The 17,934-nt window shown below is 40.4% G+C and overlaps 1 protein-coding gene across 3 annotated transcripts in view; it reads right to left on the bottom strand.

The window, feature by feature from the left end:
* RBMS1 (RNA binding motif single stranded interacting protein 1) overlaps positions 1–17,560 on the bottom strand; it is a 143,096-nt gene extending 125,536 nt beyond the window's left edge. For all 3 annotated transcript variants that reach the window (XM_054277934.1, XM_054277937.1, XM_054277936.1), the window contains exon 1: positions 17,236–17,560. In XM_054277934.1, coding sequence (XP_054133909.1) covers positions 17,236–17,310 — 75 coding nt within the window. In that variant the 5' untranslated portion in view covers positions 17,311–17,560. The remainder of the gene's footprint in view (positions 1–17,235) is intronic.
* Positions 17,561–17,934: the final 374 nt, after the last annotated feature.

Here is a 17,934-nt window from a genome sequence, read left to right as displayed (position 1 = left end):
CTCAATGAATGCAACAAAGTTTTAAAAAAGTAATAATCTACCTTAAACCCAAGGATTATCACACAAATCACTTCGACTATCCCTTTTGCTTATCCCTAAGGGCACTTTGTGCCCTGGGTTTCCCTGAGGCACGAAAGTCTCCTCAGTCCTCGCACTGTGCATGGATGCCCAGCCCGTGTGCAGGGCTGCCAGCCTGCTCCAAGGGGACAATGAGGAAGGAACAATAAACTGCATCAATTGCCAAGTACCTTCCAGTGTGCCACACCCAGCTTCCTTCCAGAGACAACCCTGGGCTCACAGGAACACAACATCAAACAAAAGAACAAATATAAGAAAATCTGCTTCTCCTTTACTATGCTTTTCCTTTACTATGCATTTCATTTCAAACAAACATTCTGCTTTCTGAAGGTTTGGCTGGATCCTCAGCAATTTCTTAGATCGCTCAAAGGCAACAGAGAAAGGTCTCCCCAACTATGAGAGCTGTTTAGCCAAAATCACAACCAACACCTTCCCTGGCACAACAACACTCTGGGAAGGCAGGAGTATCATGGGAAGAAAACGAGGTAGAAGGGGTCCAACACCCCTCATTAAGTCTGTCCAGTGTGGGGCTTCAGCTTGTACTGGGAATGGATTCAGAAGAGTGAGCGGAACTGACAGTACAGAAAGAGCATCCACTTGAGGACGGAACAGCTCCCTTGTACCTGCAAGGGTCTGGGTCACTGTGAGAATGAAAAGCCAGCAAATTATTGTACATCTTAGATGCAACAAAGTTCTCCAATATATTTTTTGTTCTCAGTAATTTTTTTTTTTTTAAAAAGACCACTGACAGTGCCTTAGCGAATGCTTCTGTGCAGATGCTAATAAGATTTTAGGGATATTTGCTCCCTTCTCACTGGAACAAGTTGGTATGTTTGGCAATTAATTGCCTAAAATCAGAAATTCCAAACTTAATTGGAATGAAAAAAGAATGTAAAAAGAAATTAAAAGTAGATAGTTCAAGAGTCAAACATAAAACTCTAATAAATTAACTCAAGGAAAAACTATTTTTTTCTTAAAGAATTATTAATAAAATCCAATAAGGACCAGGAACTACAAACATATTTAAATGCTCTGTATATTTATGCCCTGATGCATCTCTGGAAAAAGAAATCATAGAATGTTTACCCAGCATAATGCTCTCTTTAACTAGAAAAATATTTAATTTCAAGTATTCCTAATGTGTAACTTGATTCTCAGTTCTTAGCTACATATCAGTCATGGGATACATTCCATAGTTATGAAGTACTACCTTGAGAGATTTCATGCTTCCAAGCACACGGCCAATTTCTGCCCTGGGATGCAAATGTACAATTCTCTTTGAAGTCTCTAAGAGTCACAAAAGTAGAACATGCTGCACACTGCAACTGAATTTTTTCTGTATTTAGTGTCAAATTCTACTCAGCATTACTTATTTAACTCCACTCCCCTCTAATTTTAATTGGAGGGCTACAACTGAGCAGAGCTGGTCTCCCATGCCAACATTTACTGTAATTAAATTAAATATACATCTATATATGCATCATAGTAAATGTGGCTTTTATAAAACTAAGCAACTTCATATTCATTCCTCTGCATAATATAACTTTTTACTTCTAAAACTCCTGGTATTTAATTAAATGTGTTAATATAGTTATGATATACTCAAGTAATTACTTGTGTTTTGCACTACTGCACAACCTAGAAACCTTTTAATTTAAATTTAAATCCAAGATACCTGTGAAATTTCAGTACTTATAATTCGCAAGAAAAGAGACATCAAAAAGAATGCAGAGAAATCTCATCTGCATTCTGCCAAGTGCTCTGCAGCCCAGTCCCAAATACTGCAGGCAGGCAAAATGCTCACTTAGTGAAGTGAATAAATATTCATTGTGCATTTATTTACTTCTGCTATTGCTGGATTTAGTAATATAATTAAAACTATTAAAATCATTAATTAGAAGACAATATAGTTAATAGAGTTTTAGGTGACACAAGTTTAGCACACTGAGTCAAGTTAATTAAGTCTTGTCTACATTTGGAAAATTACCAGAACTACTCTGAAATAACCCTGGATAGGGATGTGTAGATACATGAACATCTATATGGGAATTTAATATGCTCAATAATTCCAGAAAACATTTCCTTATAAATTCCATTATATTTTTAAGTGCAGACAAGCTCTAAATCTTGTTAGCATCAATATTCTGCACTGTTGACAGCTTTTACTCTCTAACACTCCAGCATGTTTACTTCAGTATCATCAAACCTTTAAGGCTTCGTCCTGGAAAGAAGCAGGCACAGAAACCTCGTGCATCCATTAACAGATTTAAATTTAACAACATCTACAAGTAACGCTGTGACAAGCCAATCACCTTGCAGAAGAAGAATTCCTTTTCTTGTTTAGCTGGCTTTGAAAGTGGATTAAGCTGTTTTGGACAATTGGCACTATTTTTTTCAGGAAGAAAGCTCTGTCCCCTTGAAACTATTTGGGGACAGGTTTTCCAGAACACCTGACAAATCCTCACACCTGGCCTTCCACCAGTGCTCGCTGTGCTAATGCTGTGCCCAGGGCTGGCACAGCAGTCACCGTTCAAGGATCCCTGCTGTCAGAATCAAGGAACTAGATGCCAAATGTCATTCTCAGGGGATGATGTCACACAAGACAGATGCAGGATGAAACTATATGCTGCAAAACTCTGAGATTTTATCATTTTTGAGTGTTAACATTGCCAATATAACCAGTGATTAGAAAAAAAAAAAAAACCAAAAAACCCAAAAAAAAACAAACAGCGTTCAAAAGAAAGAAAACCAAAAGCTACAGAACAGAGTCATTAAACCTGAACAAAATAAAAAGGATCTTCTCTTGCTTGGATGTAGTTATAGTTCCAGGACAAAGTGCAAAATCACTCTGCATTATTTGCAACTCCCCATAAAACCGAAGCCCTTTTGTGGGCTGTGTTACTCCACAAGGGTAGACTGTGACACAAAACAAAAACTCTGTGTGCCACTCCTTTGGAGTACCATGATCTCCACCACCACCAAAGGCCATAACACATATTAATTCTGGTCACTTCACATAAAATGAATTAAAATGTACAGATCATTCTATTTCAGATATAGAAACTACAAATGCTATTCTGCAGTGATAACTTGAGCACTTCTAACCTGCTCTTGGTCTCGCTTTTTCCTCCAAGTGATCTTAATTTAAACACAAAACTCACCTCTCTGCTCACTAAAGCAGCCTAAAATCTTATTTCTAGTCCAATCAGGGATTTCCTCAGCTGCAGTGTGGACCATAGCCTTGAGCTGACTGACGCATGACCAGAGCAGGGTGTTTGGATGCATAAGGGTTCTGGCATAGTACAAACAGCACAAATGAGCAGTAAAAACTTAAATGCCAGAAAGCATGTCTCTCTTCATTCATGAAGTCTAAAGACAAAATAATATATTACTGCAAATTGTAAGCTTCACTCTGACTGATAAATTGCATAATTTCAACTGAGCTCTATTCCCCATGCACACTCCTCTGATCTCTTATATTGAGATGAGAGCCTTTTGGGTTTCTTTTTTGTTTAGCCACTTCTGCTAGGAGCAGTGATATCCTATCTGCTTAGTGGATACTAACTCCATTTAGTCTTTGCTATACTGTATATTTTCTTGGATTCAGATTCATGCCATGCCTATCAGGATAAGATAATTTATGAACATATAAAATATCAAAAAGAATTGCAACACTACCCCATCGCTTGAGAGAGTGTTCAGGAAGTTCTTGCATTTACTCTAAATTCAGTGTAATAAGAAAACAAATGTATAAACTACAAGAAGTAAAAAGAAACACCAAACTGTTCAGTTCTCAGAAGTTTACCTCTGTAACTTAATATCCACTATCACATCAGGACTGCAGCAGATAAGGGGCAAAGGTAACTGACACATTTGCCCCAGGAGCACCTTTTGTCCTCTCACAATCTGTATAAAACAAGGCCTTACCCAGAGGTCTTGTCTGTCTGTTCCTTCCAAAATCATCCTTTGTTTTTGTAAAAGTAACCTTTTATTCTTGCTGAACTTTAGCAGTCCCCAAACTGAGTTCTTGCAGAATACTGCCTTCAATCTCCTTTTGTTGGAGATGCAACTCCCTATGGATGGCCTGGCAGCTGGATGTGCCTTCTTGTGCCATGCTCTGGCAAACGTGCCACAGCCTCTCCACTGAATTTGGCTTCTGCCCTTCTCTGCTCTTTTCACTTATTCTTTTCCCTTATCTGTTCCCTGCAGTAATTTTCCTCTTTCAAAATTAATTTTCCTTACATTTTCCCTCCATTTGGCTTTGTACTTTCCAGCTACCTTTTCCTCTTTTCCCGTCTCAAATGACAACACAAGGCTCAAGAGACAGGTCTACAGCCAGCTTTTCAGTGCCTATGTAAGCACTTCCAGAGACAAGCTCAGTGCTGGGGGCAGAGAAATCAAACTGGAACAGTCCCATGGAACCACCTCTCTCCAGACCAGGCTCTGGGCCTCAATGTGGCAGCAAGGACTAACAGGGAGTAGTTCTAAAGGTCACTTCCATGAGGCCAGCACTAAATAAAACTACAGAACCCAGACTGCTTCTCTGCTGTTATCTCTCTCAGTGGCATTCTGAGACATGATTTCCTTTCCTCTTTTCCAGATGTTATTCCTACAAGTATAAATCATCAAAAGATTCTCACTAAAACTGTGAAACATTTGTCACTCCCAGACATAGTTCTCAGCTTTCTACTCCCAGAAATCCCAGCTCAGTCTCCCAACATCCTCCAATAATTAGGCAAGCCAGAGTTGTTCAAATTTGTACACAACCTTTAATACTGGTGAGCCTTCTTTCCTCTGTCTCCAAGGCATCCAGAGGCTCCTGAGCTCTGCTTTAAAGCTACAAGCTGTCTGGTATGGTCTGGAAATTTTCCAGATCATTTAAACTGAAAAATGGGGGGCTGCAATAAAATAAATATTTAACTGAAGATTATGTTTATTATTTCTTGACATAAAAAGAATATTCTGGTGCATGATTTTTCTGCAAAGACTAGATTTTAGGGACATTTAAATTAAAGAATACATGGAGCTCAGTATCAGTGTCAAGAGAAGGACTGAGATCCTAATTTATGAAAAAAATCACAAACTAGTGCCCATTTTACACATGAATGCCTTCATTACACAGACAAAACCCCAGATCATTTTATAAATAATACAGGCACATCCATACTTCACTAGTTGCCTGATATCTAAATTACTTGAAGCATGCAGAGGAGGCACCACATTTTCAAAGATCAAAGAATAACAGTAACTAGCCAATCAAGGCAACTGAACCAACAATTAATATTTTTTAACAACTGGTAGGTAAATCTAAGCTAGTCTATATATCCAACACATTTTAAAAATGCCTGTATACAACCACCACCAGAGCACTGGGATGTGCAGCATCCTCCCTGGATGACAACAGCAGCACGGTTTCCATCAATGAGAAGACAGAATACATTTTGGAAGGCAGCACTCAGATAAACTCCTACTTTTAAAAGGTGTGCCACAGAAATACCAGGAGTTCTGCTGTTTGGCATATACACATTTCTAAACTTCATATAAATATCAGTAAAAGAGCAGCCATTTAAACCAACCTTGACAGAGGTGACTGGAGTGTAAGCATGGAAAATGACCCATTATACTTCATATGAATAAAAATATATCTATTATTCATTTAATCATTATTCAATTATTCATTTGACATAGAATTCCACTTTCAATTTTTAAAAGAAAGAAAGGGGCAACAAATATAAAATATGGGTAATTGCTTTTCTGCCTCTTCTGGGGGCAACGTGGCAAAGTAAACTTTTGTCATTCTTCATTTTTACTGTGGTATTTTGCTATTTCTCCCAGAAAGTAGCAAAACTACTCAGCGTGAAAGAATTACGTGCTTGGTAACACTTCTCCCTGATCCCAGGCCTCAACTAAATAAAATTCCAAGAATAGCATCTAAAATTCCTGAAACCAAAGACAACTCCAATACACAAATATATCTTCATTTTTTCCTAAAAAAATTCTATGTTTTTGGAAAAATCTGCACTTTTTTTTTTTTTCTATATTTGGATAGCCCAGTCACCTTCAAGATAAACACTCCAGGATGAATAAAAAAATAAAGAAGTATTCAACTGGTAACTTCTTTGGTAACAAGTTATAATGACTTGCAGTGATAATGCTGCTATCTTTGACTTTCTGGCAATGAAAGTCATCTTAGGGCCAACTTAGTCCAGTGTTGGGTCCCTAAATTTATTCTGGCACCTAACAAGAAACCTTATTTTCAGAATTAATGGACAACTATGATCAGTTCAGTTAGCAGAGTAAAAATGAACTGACATTTGGTGGGTTTTACATGTTTTTCTCATCACCAATCTGGTTGACAACCATAGCTGTGATTTTACTTTTTTTAAGATCTAGCAAAAGCAGCATATTTAAGATTAACTCCAGGATCTGGGAACATGTGAGTTCCTATTATTATACCTGCCATTGAAAATCCCTAGAAAATCTGGGGGAGAGTATATAAAAGACACTGGGAAGAAGTGCTAATAAAAGCAGAGCGAGCTAAAGAAGTTGGGTGGGTGGCTTTGGAAGCCTTTCACGTATCCATAGCTCCTGCAGCTGATGAACTTACTGTAATTTGGAAGAAAAGTCATGTGAAATATAGCAGAACTGTTAGTGAAAAGCAATAGGAACATGTCAATTCTTGCAATTTTTTTACTAGAAAGAATACTGCCTTCCTCAGTATTCCGCTGTACCTCTGTAAAATGTCTGCTTGGAAAGAGACAAGATTTGGGGGTTAATTACTGTTTTATTTAATTTTTCATCCATGCTCCAGACAAAAACTTATCAACACATTCAGATTTGATGCAGGAACAAGAAATGTCAGCCTAAAAAAGTGGTTTGGTTTGGTATGAGAATGTATACAAGTCTGTCACAATTTACAGCATAATTTGGTAGCACTATAATCTTCTGCCAGGAGAAAAATAAATAGACAAACCTAAAGCCTCAAATTTTAAGCAGCTTAAACAAGATATTTGCTAAAATGGGATAAGGGAATTTGCATGATTTATGATTATTGAAATGTCATTTGCATATTTGTATAATGCATGTTCTGTTAAAGAGAAAAAGGGATTTCCTTCTATACCTTTCCTTTCCAAATTCCACAGCACAGCTTACAAGGATGGAGCGTGGAAGGAACAGTAACAGTTTCTGTAGAGCCTCTTATGCTGATGGATGGCTACCAGGTCCAGCCTTACAGAATCACACACTAGTTTGGGAAGGACACCTGGAGGTCATACAGTCCAACTTCCCTCCAAGAGCAGATTGCTCAGGACCTTGTCCAGTTGAGTTTTCTACCATCTCTGAGAGATTCCAGAACCTCTCTCAATACCTTCAGGTCACACTTATGGTGAAAAAAATATTTCTTCATATCTAATTACAATTTTCTAGTGTCCTAACTTGTGTCCCTGTGTTGCATCCTACTGCCTATTCCCCTTTAGGATAAAACTAACAGCTCTGTAGACATGGGGAGGGCAGTGAATGTCATGCCTAGACCAAGTGGAGCATACCAGTCATCATACTGTGACTGGTGTGTTCAACATTTTTACCTCAGAGAAGTGCAAAGTTCTGCACCTGTAAAGGAGGAGACCCTTGAAATGATGTCAGCTGAGAAGTGACTGGCTGAGGAGCAGCTCTGCTGGAACAGACCTGGGGGCTGTGGCACACAGCCAGCCAAGCACAAGCCAGCAGCTTGCTCTGCTGCTCCTGCTGGGCTGCATTCAGAAAGGGAGGTGACGACCCCCCATTGGAAAGGCTCCATTCAGGATCCCACATGCAGTTCTGAGCCCCCAGTAAATGGCACTGATAAGCCAGAGCGAGTTCAGTGCAGGACTGTCAAGACAGCTGGGGGCTGGATCACACATTCTGTGAAAAGCTGAAGGAACTGGGTTTGTTCAGGCTGGAGAAATGGAGGCTTTGGTGGGAGTTAATAGCAGCTTTCCTTTTATCGAATGGAAATTTATGAGAAGGTTATCAAGCAGAAGGGCCCAGGTTCTTACATGTCAATGAGCCTAAGTTGAAAAAAGAGAGGTTCAGACTGGAAATAAGGGGGAAAAAATCACTACAAGAATAGCTAGCATTGAAACAGGTTGTGCTGAGAGGCTCTGCACCTCCATCCTTGGAGACTTTCTACAACAGACCAAATAATGCTCTAAGCAACCTGGTCTGATCTTCTAGACAAACCTGATTTGAGCAGAAGGCTGATTTAGAGAGCTCCTGGTATCCTGTGATCCTATCCCCATGCATCTCCAAGAAGTGTCTGTCTCCACTTTTTCAGTGCATTCTTATTTGATACATTTAGACAGCAATTAGATCTCCCCTTAGCCTTCTCTCCTTAAAATAGCCTGCTCTTCTAAATAAAACCATTTGTAGGAGCTGGGCAAAAAACAGGGAAATACCCATATTCATCAAAGAAAGGAAAAAAAAACCCCACCCAAATACAGATGTGGAAAGAGTAGAGAACAGCCTAAATATAAACACTGTGAATACAGTCCAGTAAAAGGCCTGAGCAGTGAGAATAGTAAACTGGGGAAAGAAATTTGGGACTGCGAACAAAGAAACTGCTCCTATGATCCAAGTTTCCTGTGTTCAGGGAAACTGGAGTTTGACTACTCTGTCATTTATTCAAATGCATCACAGAAACTACTACATATAGCCCTTTTTCCAGCGACCTGGGACAATAATAATCTGAGCTTTTGGACAACTGACTGGGTCAAAAGAAGTAAGAGGCACTCTGGAATATTTGACCCTGATAGGATCCATGTTTCCCCCTCCAATATGTCCCCATGTATTCTCCTCACTTTCATGAGCAATAGTAAAAGCAAATGGTCACTAACCAGGAAAGCTATCCACATGAAACCAGAGGGTCGCTGACACTATTCACAAAATTCCAAGTTTGTATCATAAACCCTTCTTTAATGTTTTTTCTAGGAGACAGAATGTTTTAGCTAGTACTTTTCCAAATGAGTCATTAACACCCTTGTCTTAATTCTGCAGCTGCTGCTAATTTGAAGTGCCAGCCTTCTCCCCTCTTTCCCCAGAATGAAATAAAATATCAATGTTGCACTGTGCTGAAAATGGAAAGTTAGATGTAACACTATGCTACAAGGCCTCTGGAAGTTTCATTTACATTTGATTCTTTCTTTCCCCCCAGGCCTATACCTAACTTAAGCCCTCTCAGCAAATTATTTCACACTTACCTCCACAATCATTGGTCCTAAGAATGAAAGATTGAGTCAAAAGGTTTTTTAACACTTAGTGCACCAACATCTAACACAATTTAAAACAACAAAAAAGAAGATAAGTCATAGAAAAAAAGTGTTAACAGTTATCTGCATTTATGTGTAATCAGCAAATTTATGTGTAATCAGCAGCTCTGCTGGCCAAGGCCCCAGAAAACTTTTTATCCAGAAAAGCTCCACAGCCCCACTGCGTGAGACAAAAGCGAGACCCAAGGCGGTGGACTTCTTTTGGAGACAACTTCACCCACAGCCATGCAAATCTCAAACTTCTTAAGTATCTCATTAGTTGCTCCACTGTAAAAAGGTACTGCAGCTGGGGGGTTTGGGCTTAGCTTTCAGCCAGACTGGTTTCTTGATTCAGCTCACTGACCAATCATACAAATGCTAGGGCCAGCACAGGGGGAAGAATGGGTTGCTGGGAGCAATGGGGGAAGACAAGATTGCCCTTTTTGGCTGCTGTGAATAGTTATGTAAAATTAAAGTGATTATGTAGCTATGGCCTGAGGGATAGAAGAGGTCACAGATACTACCACAGCCTATAAACTGCTGTGGAAATTGTGTCAGTGTGTGTTGCCAAGAGACAAGCACAGGAATTCACTTCTTAACCTGTTGTAAAACCCACAAAGTGAAGCCTGTTCACTCTACCTCTCTAGAAAACCTCAATACTTCCCTCTCAATGCACAAGACATTTTGTTCCATTTTGTATCAGTAAGCTCTGTTTATCTACCTGGAATGATTCTGAAGCGTTTCTCCCAGGCCTTACATGAGATTTCAAAACCTTAGCTTTAATATATTTTGAAATGTTTTCATCAAGTTGGAGCAACTGAGACTAAATGTGCTCTTACAATCTCAGACTGTGAACAAGAACATGGTGCTCCAAAAGCTACCATGGAACAAGTGAGCCCTGTATCTGGTTATACCTACCCACGTCCAAGCTCTGACTTCACCAATACTGAGATAACATAATTCAGCTCAGAACTTACTGAAATAACATTTCAATGCAGATCTTGATATTTTCAGCTGAGGAAGACTTGGTAGATGCATGAAGTCAGAAAATTATTATAATCTATTTAACCACAGTAGATATGACCTGAATCTGTTTTGTGTCTGTTTTGAATGAAATTAATTAAACTCAAATAGAACAGATTTTTATCAACACACTTTTCCACCATTTTTCACTTTTTAGCAAAGTAGGAGTTTTTCCAGCAGAAATAGTTGTGAACACTACTTTGCACAAGCCACAAAGTCTATACAATTGAAGAAAACATAAGTATGTAATTTTAGCTAAATCTGAGCGTACATCTTCAATGGATTATGTCTCAAACCAAAAGCATAATTTAATGAAAAACTTATTTTTTAAAATCATTGTTAATTGCTCTTGATTATGGAAGATTGAAATTGAAATATGTAACTGTACAAAGATATACTTTCCAATTTGTTACTACACCTTTGTTCAAACTTCTTTACTACTATCACAATCCCATTTCTTTCATTAGGAGTACTGTGTTAGTACCATCAATTACCTTTCCAAGTGATGCATCTACTATCAACATTGATAGCTCAAACTTTGCTACTCAGACTTCAAAGTGGATGAAAAATTGTGTCCAAGGAGTTTTTTTGATGTATGTACTAAAAAGACATATTGATTAAAGGCATTGTTTTATAGAAAACAATGCTTAACTACATTGTATTATTCTTCATTGGAAAACATGAATAATTTTGCCTACCTTTTCTTTGTTCTTTCAACATTGAGTGGAAGCTCAGAAGTTTACTAAGGAAATTTCATCCTTGAGAGTGAGACCTAGAGACTTATTCTCTAACAAGAAGCAAAGGACTTAGAAGTATATAGCATGCTCAATTCTGGTGTAAAAGTAATGAGAAAAAAACCAACTACTATCATTATGAAGAGTACCAGCTGAGTTTTGAAAAAAACATACTTTAAAGAACTGTTTTATACAGAGAAAATTAGCTTCTCCCCACACAAACTTATTGCATACCTTTCATGACTGCCTTGGGATCCTGTGCTGAGAGTAAAGCTAGAAAATACACCAGCACAAATCAGACATTGTGTAATTCTGGCTTCTTACAGCTGTTGCCTACCTACTGGTTATAAACTTCACAATTGCAAACCCAGTGCCTGGAGGGGGTTAATAATCAAAATACAAAAGAAAAACAGCCCTGAATAAACGTCTCAAGACTATTTCAAGTCATATGTAGGTTTATCACTTTTCTGTTAATGTCAGTCCCATAAGACCATCAGACTCAGGATCTGCTCATATGTCTGCAGTAAAGTTACTACAGAATCACAAAGAGGGACCAAGATTTTGTTGACATTTGTTAAATGACGCAAATCACACAGTATCAAATTAAGCCCCAAGTATGGGGTACTCTAGGGATGAGTTTAGTCTCAAACTTCTGGAAACTACAAAGCCAATAAGAACCTGTAATTTCCACCATTGATTGAGTGGAGAAAATATTTTTAACTTTGTCATCTGCAAATTCAGTCATATACATGTATATATATACCATCCCTCTCTATAAGGAGGTTTCAGGGAGGAAGGTTGTGGCTATTTAAAAACTTTTTAACAGAGTCCCTAGGAAAAAAATTACAAAATTAACACACCTTATGGATGCCATTGCTGCTTTTTTTTGATTCCAGCCCCAATCACACACTGTCTAATTTGCCCTCCCTAACTTTTGCTCCTCTGATGTGAAGATTATGACCACCAGGGCATTGCCAATCACCTCCAAATTAAGCATGATCAGCATAACCCAACAATAAATCAAGATTCTAGTAAATTTTTCTTATTTGAAATGAAAGGCGAGACTCATGTTGACTTCAATGAAGCCAGTTTTCGAGATGATGGTGGTGTGAAATGTTTCTACAGTTCATGTTCCTTTAGCAGAATTCTTTAGAAAGTTACAATGATGTACACAAAAATACGTGATATGAACTCTTGCAGAACATTGTATGAACTTTGCTCAACCCATTTCTAGAGAGGCTTTTGAATATACAAGCATTATTCCAGCAAGAGTTTCTAGAAATACCTCACAAAGGGCATATTTCATCAAAGGCCACCTGAACCAAACTTTCGAAGTTCAAAGGAGCTATAACTGGGACAAGGATAGAGATGCCCTTCACAAAACAAGCTGGCTGGAAGAATTACATAGAACAATCACTGTGACCAGTGACAAAAAAGTTACTGGTCTGATGTATGGATGTAAACAGATGTTCTCAGTTTTGGACTGGGATGTTTGGAAGAACAGAAAATGCTCTTTCTAGGTAATACTCTTCATTTCTCTCTATTTTCCATCCTCTGAAATAATTCTATAGAGTCAGAGGGATTATCTTACCACCAAAATGCTCAAGTTTTTCTTAAAATTGGTAGATTTTTAAAATTCTTTCCCTTCCACAGTATAGTCCATTTTTGGAAGAAATTCTTTACATAGTTGCACAATAAACCTCCAGCCTGTCTGGAATGAGAGAGAACACATTCAAGAAGCTGAGGAGGACAATGGGATCAGGTAACTGCGTGGAGACAAAAAGCTTGCCTGCAACTAACCTGTGTTTTTCTTTTATTTCAGTGAATTTCTAAGCTCAGCCAAGAGTTCACAACTAGGGACAATGAACACAACTTCCCAGAATATAAAATGTGCAAATTGCTTCTGTCCAACATTACAAACATGCATACTCTCCTTTACTGTAAATTTGTCTTTTACTATGTACAGATTTTGCAGTCTTAGTGCATATGGAATAAACCTAACTAAAGTGATCATAATTAGTAATCATTGATACTGATGAAAATCAGCTCAAAAGCTCCTGAAACTTTTTAATGGACGACAGACCTGTGCTTGGTGAGGAATGCAGTGCTGAGGTACACATAAGCAGCAAACAATTAGCAGGTTCTACTTCTTCTGCTTTAGAAGCTGAAGGTTCTACATCGGTCTATTAATTTCATATACTGACACTAAACTGCAGCTTATGCAGTGTCTGCTGATAAGACAATTTCAAGTCTACCTGGTTTAATAATGTTAACTGATTTCCTTCTTACTCTGCCATCAACAGGCTTGGATAAAAATTAAGTGTTCCCATTTTAAAGTTTGCTCTCATCAACCTGAGAACAAGGTTTTGTCATGGCAGAATCTGCCTGCTCACTACAGTTAATATCAATCTACAGTCCTGCCTACAAACCCACACAACTTCTAGAAATACTGGTTCTTCTCAGAGCTGCCAAAGCAGCAGTTTTGCAGCTACCAAATGACAAAGTTCAAAGCCCACTCGAAGGCAATTTAGCAAGATTCACAAGACTTCATTAGTTCTAGGTTTTGTTACCTAATACCATACAAAATAACTAGAATTCAAGCATCACACAGGTATTATCTACGACTACTAAATGCTTACATTTTAGGTAAGCCATGCTATCTATAGGAAATGTTGCCATCTTCCATGAACCCTGTCTTACACAAAGAGCTTTCCTTTATGATACAGAAGCCTACTAGTGGAATTACTCATATTGCCACAACACTCTTCAAGGGAATACCAGTAATACAGGTAGTTGTCACAATTTAGTTGTAAACTGTTGTGTGCATTGTAACCCTGAATTCCATTCGATATGGGAAAACAAAACATAGACTCACTTTTATTTCTCACTTGACCAAAGCAAACAGACTGTGGCCTAAACATGCCTCTACACATTTGTATTTGTTTATGTGTACTCTGTCTTGTTAAATATTAAAATACTTTGCCTGGCACAGCCAGGTTTTACTCCTGGGCAGACAGGCCTTTAAGCACTAGTAGAACACATGAAATATTAATGAAATAATTTTCCAAAATGTTGAAATACAAAATCTCTCAATTATAAGTAAAGCTTCAAGTACAGAAATTAGATACAACTGCGTTGAAACTTGAAAAGCAATGTTACAGAAATATGGTTAAAGAAAGCACCTAAACCATTAGAAACATCCATTGAACTTGGAAAATATTTTTGATGCTTTCTGACAAGCCATACAATGCTGCAATACAGGAACTGTCCTAAAGCACACACTCATTAGAAGATACAAAATTTACCAAATATATCAAGCATATAATTCCAGAGTAAAAGCTGTCCTAAAAATGAAGGTTTTACAAGCTTCAACTTGAAGCCATTTCAAACTGTTTTCATTGCCATAATGATATTTCATTTTAAGTCTTCTTCCAATGGTAATTTTGTTCTTTTCATTTAAGTCCATGGTTTCACTAATCTCTTTTGATGCTGAGTTCCCTAAGACTAGAGGAAGGGAGGTGCTGAATCACAGCAAATGTTTATATTTCCTCACAGAATATATCACTGAACCAGCTTGAATACTTCATGAATAAGACTGTGAAGATCATAACAGTCAAATACAAAATCTGTTTTTTAAAATCTGTAACATATTAATATCAATTTAAATAGTTGACCACATCAACATTTTAACCCAAAGAGCCACTAGGAATGTATGCAATTTATCTAATGAGTATTTTTGAGCACTCTGCAGAAAAATCCATCTTCAAGAAATTCCTGTCACCTCCTAGTTATTGATTTGCAGATTATTAGTCAGCAGATTTTCCATCTTTACTTAAATAAGGATAAGATGAGAAGCAGAACTTCTGGTTTAGGAGATTTTCCTACCTCCCCCAGTATAATCATGTACTGTTACCCATTGCTCATTCAGCAAAGGCAATTCACCTCTGTTATCATTTGTGTTTAACAAAACCCAAAGATATCTCCAGAATTACTGAAAGAGTGGACATAGAGTGGACAGTGAGCTGTTTTAGGGCCCAAAGAACAGAACAGCTAAAAAATATGAATTAAATTAATATTTCTACGTGTCCAGAGGGGATCGATGGTGGGAAGATTGCTTATGTTACTGGATTCTGCATACTTGAGTACCAAAACCTACAGTCACTGGTCCCTGTATCTATACCAAGAAGACACCTATTTTTCTTTTATTTCTTTAATAAAATCAAGATCTCTGAAAACAGGAAACTTTCACTGGATCTCAGATACTTCATTTCATGTGTGTAGGTCAAATGGCTCTGTGTTTTCTCTGCTGAAACAGAGCAATGTAATGTCAGGCTGTATAATTTTATAGCAAAGACTGCAAGGCAATTTGAAGATGTCATTGACTGTAAAACAAATCAATATTAAATTATCTGTACAGGAAACATTTTCAAAAGACAGTCCATCATGTTTTCTCATAGGATCATGGATTTCTAGGATCATTCTTTACTAACTACTATAAGCTATCAGAGTTTATCTCCCTCTTCAATTATTTACAGGTCAAAGCAGCCAAGTGATACTGCTTTATATATATTCCACGTTATGTACTTGATTTGTAACATACAATTGCCACACAAAACCATGAGGGCAAAAGTTTCTGCATAAAGACATTTGTTTCATTTGAGAATGTACATACAGTCTTACAGCTATGTGATGCAAAAGGCTGTCCTTTAGGCATTTCACCTTTCTTTAAAATAATGCATTAAATATATGCATACACATATATATATTAAATATATATGTAAACAGTTACTGCAGTGATTACTCTGCAGCTAAATTTTTAAATGGCTATAGTCTGTCCATCTTTAGCCTGATGTCGATTACACATTTAACAGATTAGTAATTTCAAATCACCCAAAGACCTTCGTCACATTTCTATCAATTTCTGTACATATGAAAGCACATTTCAAAGCCTCCTCATTGCTGCCTTGTAAAATGTCTCATGGCTGTCAAATGGAATTTATTTTTCAGCCAAGCAGTCTAAAATACATTTCACAATACAGTAATACAAACACAATAAAAAGAAGAGCCTATCAAGTGTGCAGATAAAGGGAATTCTTTCCTGTGATTGCCAAAGAGGCAAGACAGTTCAATAGCAAAAAAAATAGAAAAATCCCAACCAAACCCATACCACGGTAATAACCTCTAAAAAAAGTTCACACATGGAAGCCTCATACGGGTCTGTTTTGATTTGTGAGGAGTGTCACTGGTGGTTGGAAAGGCTTATGCTAAATGTTCCAGACAGCTGATGCAACCACCTCTGCATCTGCCAGTTTGCAGCATGATGCTTCTAGAGCAGTGGGGCTGGCTGCCCTTAAAGCCTTGAAGGAGAAAGGGAAAAAGGTGGAGGATCTCCACCAGGAACTACTAACATCAGCATCCCCATGAACAGCAGCTACCCGTGTACATTAATCATCACGACCTGGACCCTCAATGCGTTTTTTAATCCAGTTTGAAAACTGTGAGGTGGCAGCTCACAAAGGTCCAACTCCGCAGACAATGAGTATCCACCCGAATCCGACAGCTTCCCCAATGCCCGTATTTAATTGTAATTACGGCCATCTCCATCGCAGCAGTAAGCACGCCCTGCCACCCCCGGGGATGTCACAGCACCCCCGCCGCGGCTGAGGCACGGCCATGGCAGCCCCCGCCGGCCCAACCTGGCTGCTCTGCCCGCGTTCCGGGGGCCGCGCCGGGCGAAGGCAGCGGGAGCGCGGCCCGCAGCGCTCCACTCTGCGGCGGGGTGGCCGAGGACGTGGTTGGGAAGGAGGAGACACGCCGAGAGCCCCGGGGAAGAGGAGGGACCGACAGCGGGAGGGGAAAGGCGAGAGGGGAGTCGGGTCGGAGGCTGCACGGTCGGGAGCGAGGAGAAGCGGTGGAAGCCCGGCGGGGGCTCCCGGGGCGGCGGCGGGCGGCAGGAAGGGGCTGCCGGCTCTTTCCTGTCTCCGTCCCCCAGTGCAACCTGCCCGCCACCCCCGGGCCGTGCCCCAGCCGCGGAGCTCCCGCCCGGCCCGGCCCTGTCCGGCCGCCCGGAGCGGGGCCAGCCCCAGACCCGCCGCGCCGCCCGGCGTGCCGGACCCTACCTTCGCCTGCAGATACTGGGGGTAGTAGTAGGTGGTGTACTGGGGGTACATCTGCTGTTTCCACACTTTGCCCATGAAGCTGGAAATGTAGCCTGCAGTGCAGGGATGGGGGGGTACTTTGGGGGGCTCCAGCCGCCTCTCCGTCTCTCTCTCTCCCCTTCTGCCTCTTCCTCTCCGTTGGCGGCGGCTGCTGCTGCTCCTCGGCCGAGCTCAGACCTTCCTCCACCCAAAAGCCACAGCGGAGCGGAGCGGGGGCAGGCACTCTCGCTCTCTGCCCGGGAGTTCCTGCCAAGTCCCCGCCCGGCCGGGCCGAGCAGCAGCGGCAGCGGAGCGGCGGCGCGGGGAGCGCTCGGGGCCGGCGCGGCGGTGCCAGGCGGCGGGGCAGGGCTGGCGGAGGGGCGGGGGACGGGGGCGAGGGGAGGCGCTTAGCCCCGCTCGGCCCCGGGGCGAGCCCCAGCCGTGGCCCCGCGGCGGGGCAGCCCCGGGGCGGGGGGCGCCGCTCGGGCCGAGGGCCGCTCCAGCGCCGGGGAAAGCTGCGGTGCCCGGCGGGAGCGGAGCGGAGCTTTCACGTTCTGGAGGAGAGGAGGAGGAGGAAGGCTGCAGTGGCCGCATCGCGCCCGGCTCGGCTCTGACCTAATTAGCCTGGTTGTGCTTTGTTATCGCCTTCCCTCTTTTGTACATCCCGCTGCTGAGCAGTGG

Source organism: Melozone crissalis, unplaced genomic scaffold (assembly GCF_028551555.1).
Source record: "Melozone crissalis strain CALT ecotype California unplaced genomic scaffold, PUWL_Pcris_2 ptg000023l_1, whole genome shotgun sequence".
NCBI classification, from domain to species: domain Eukaryota; kingdom Metazoa; phylum Chordata; class Aves; order Passeriformes; family Passerellidae; genus Melozone; species Melozone crissalis.
This window is presented reverse-complemented; position numbering and strand designations above follow the sequence as displayed.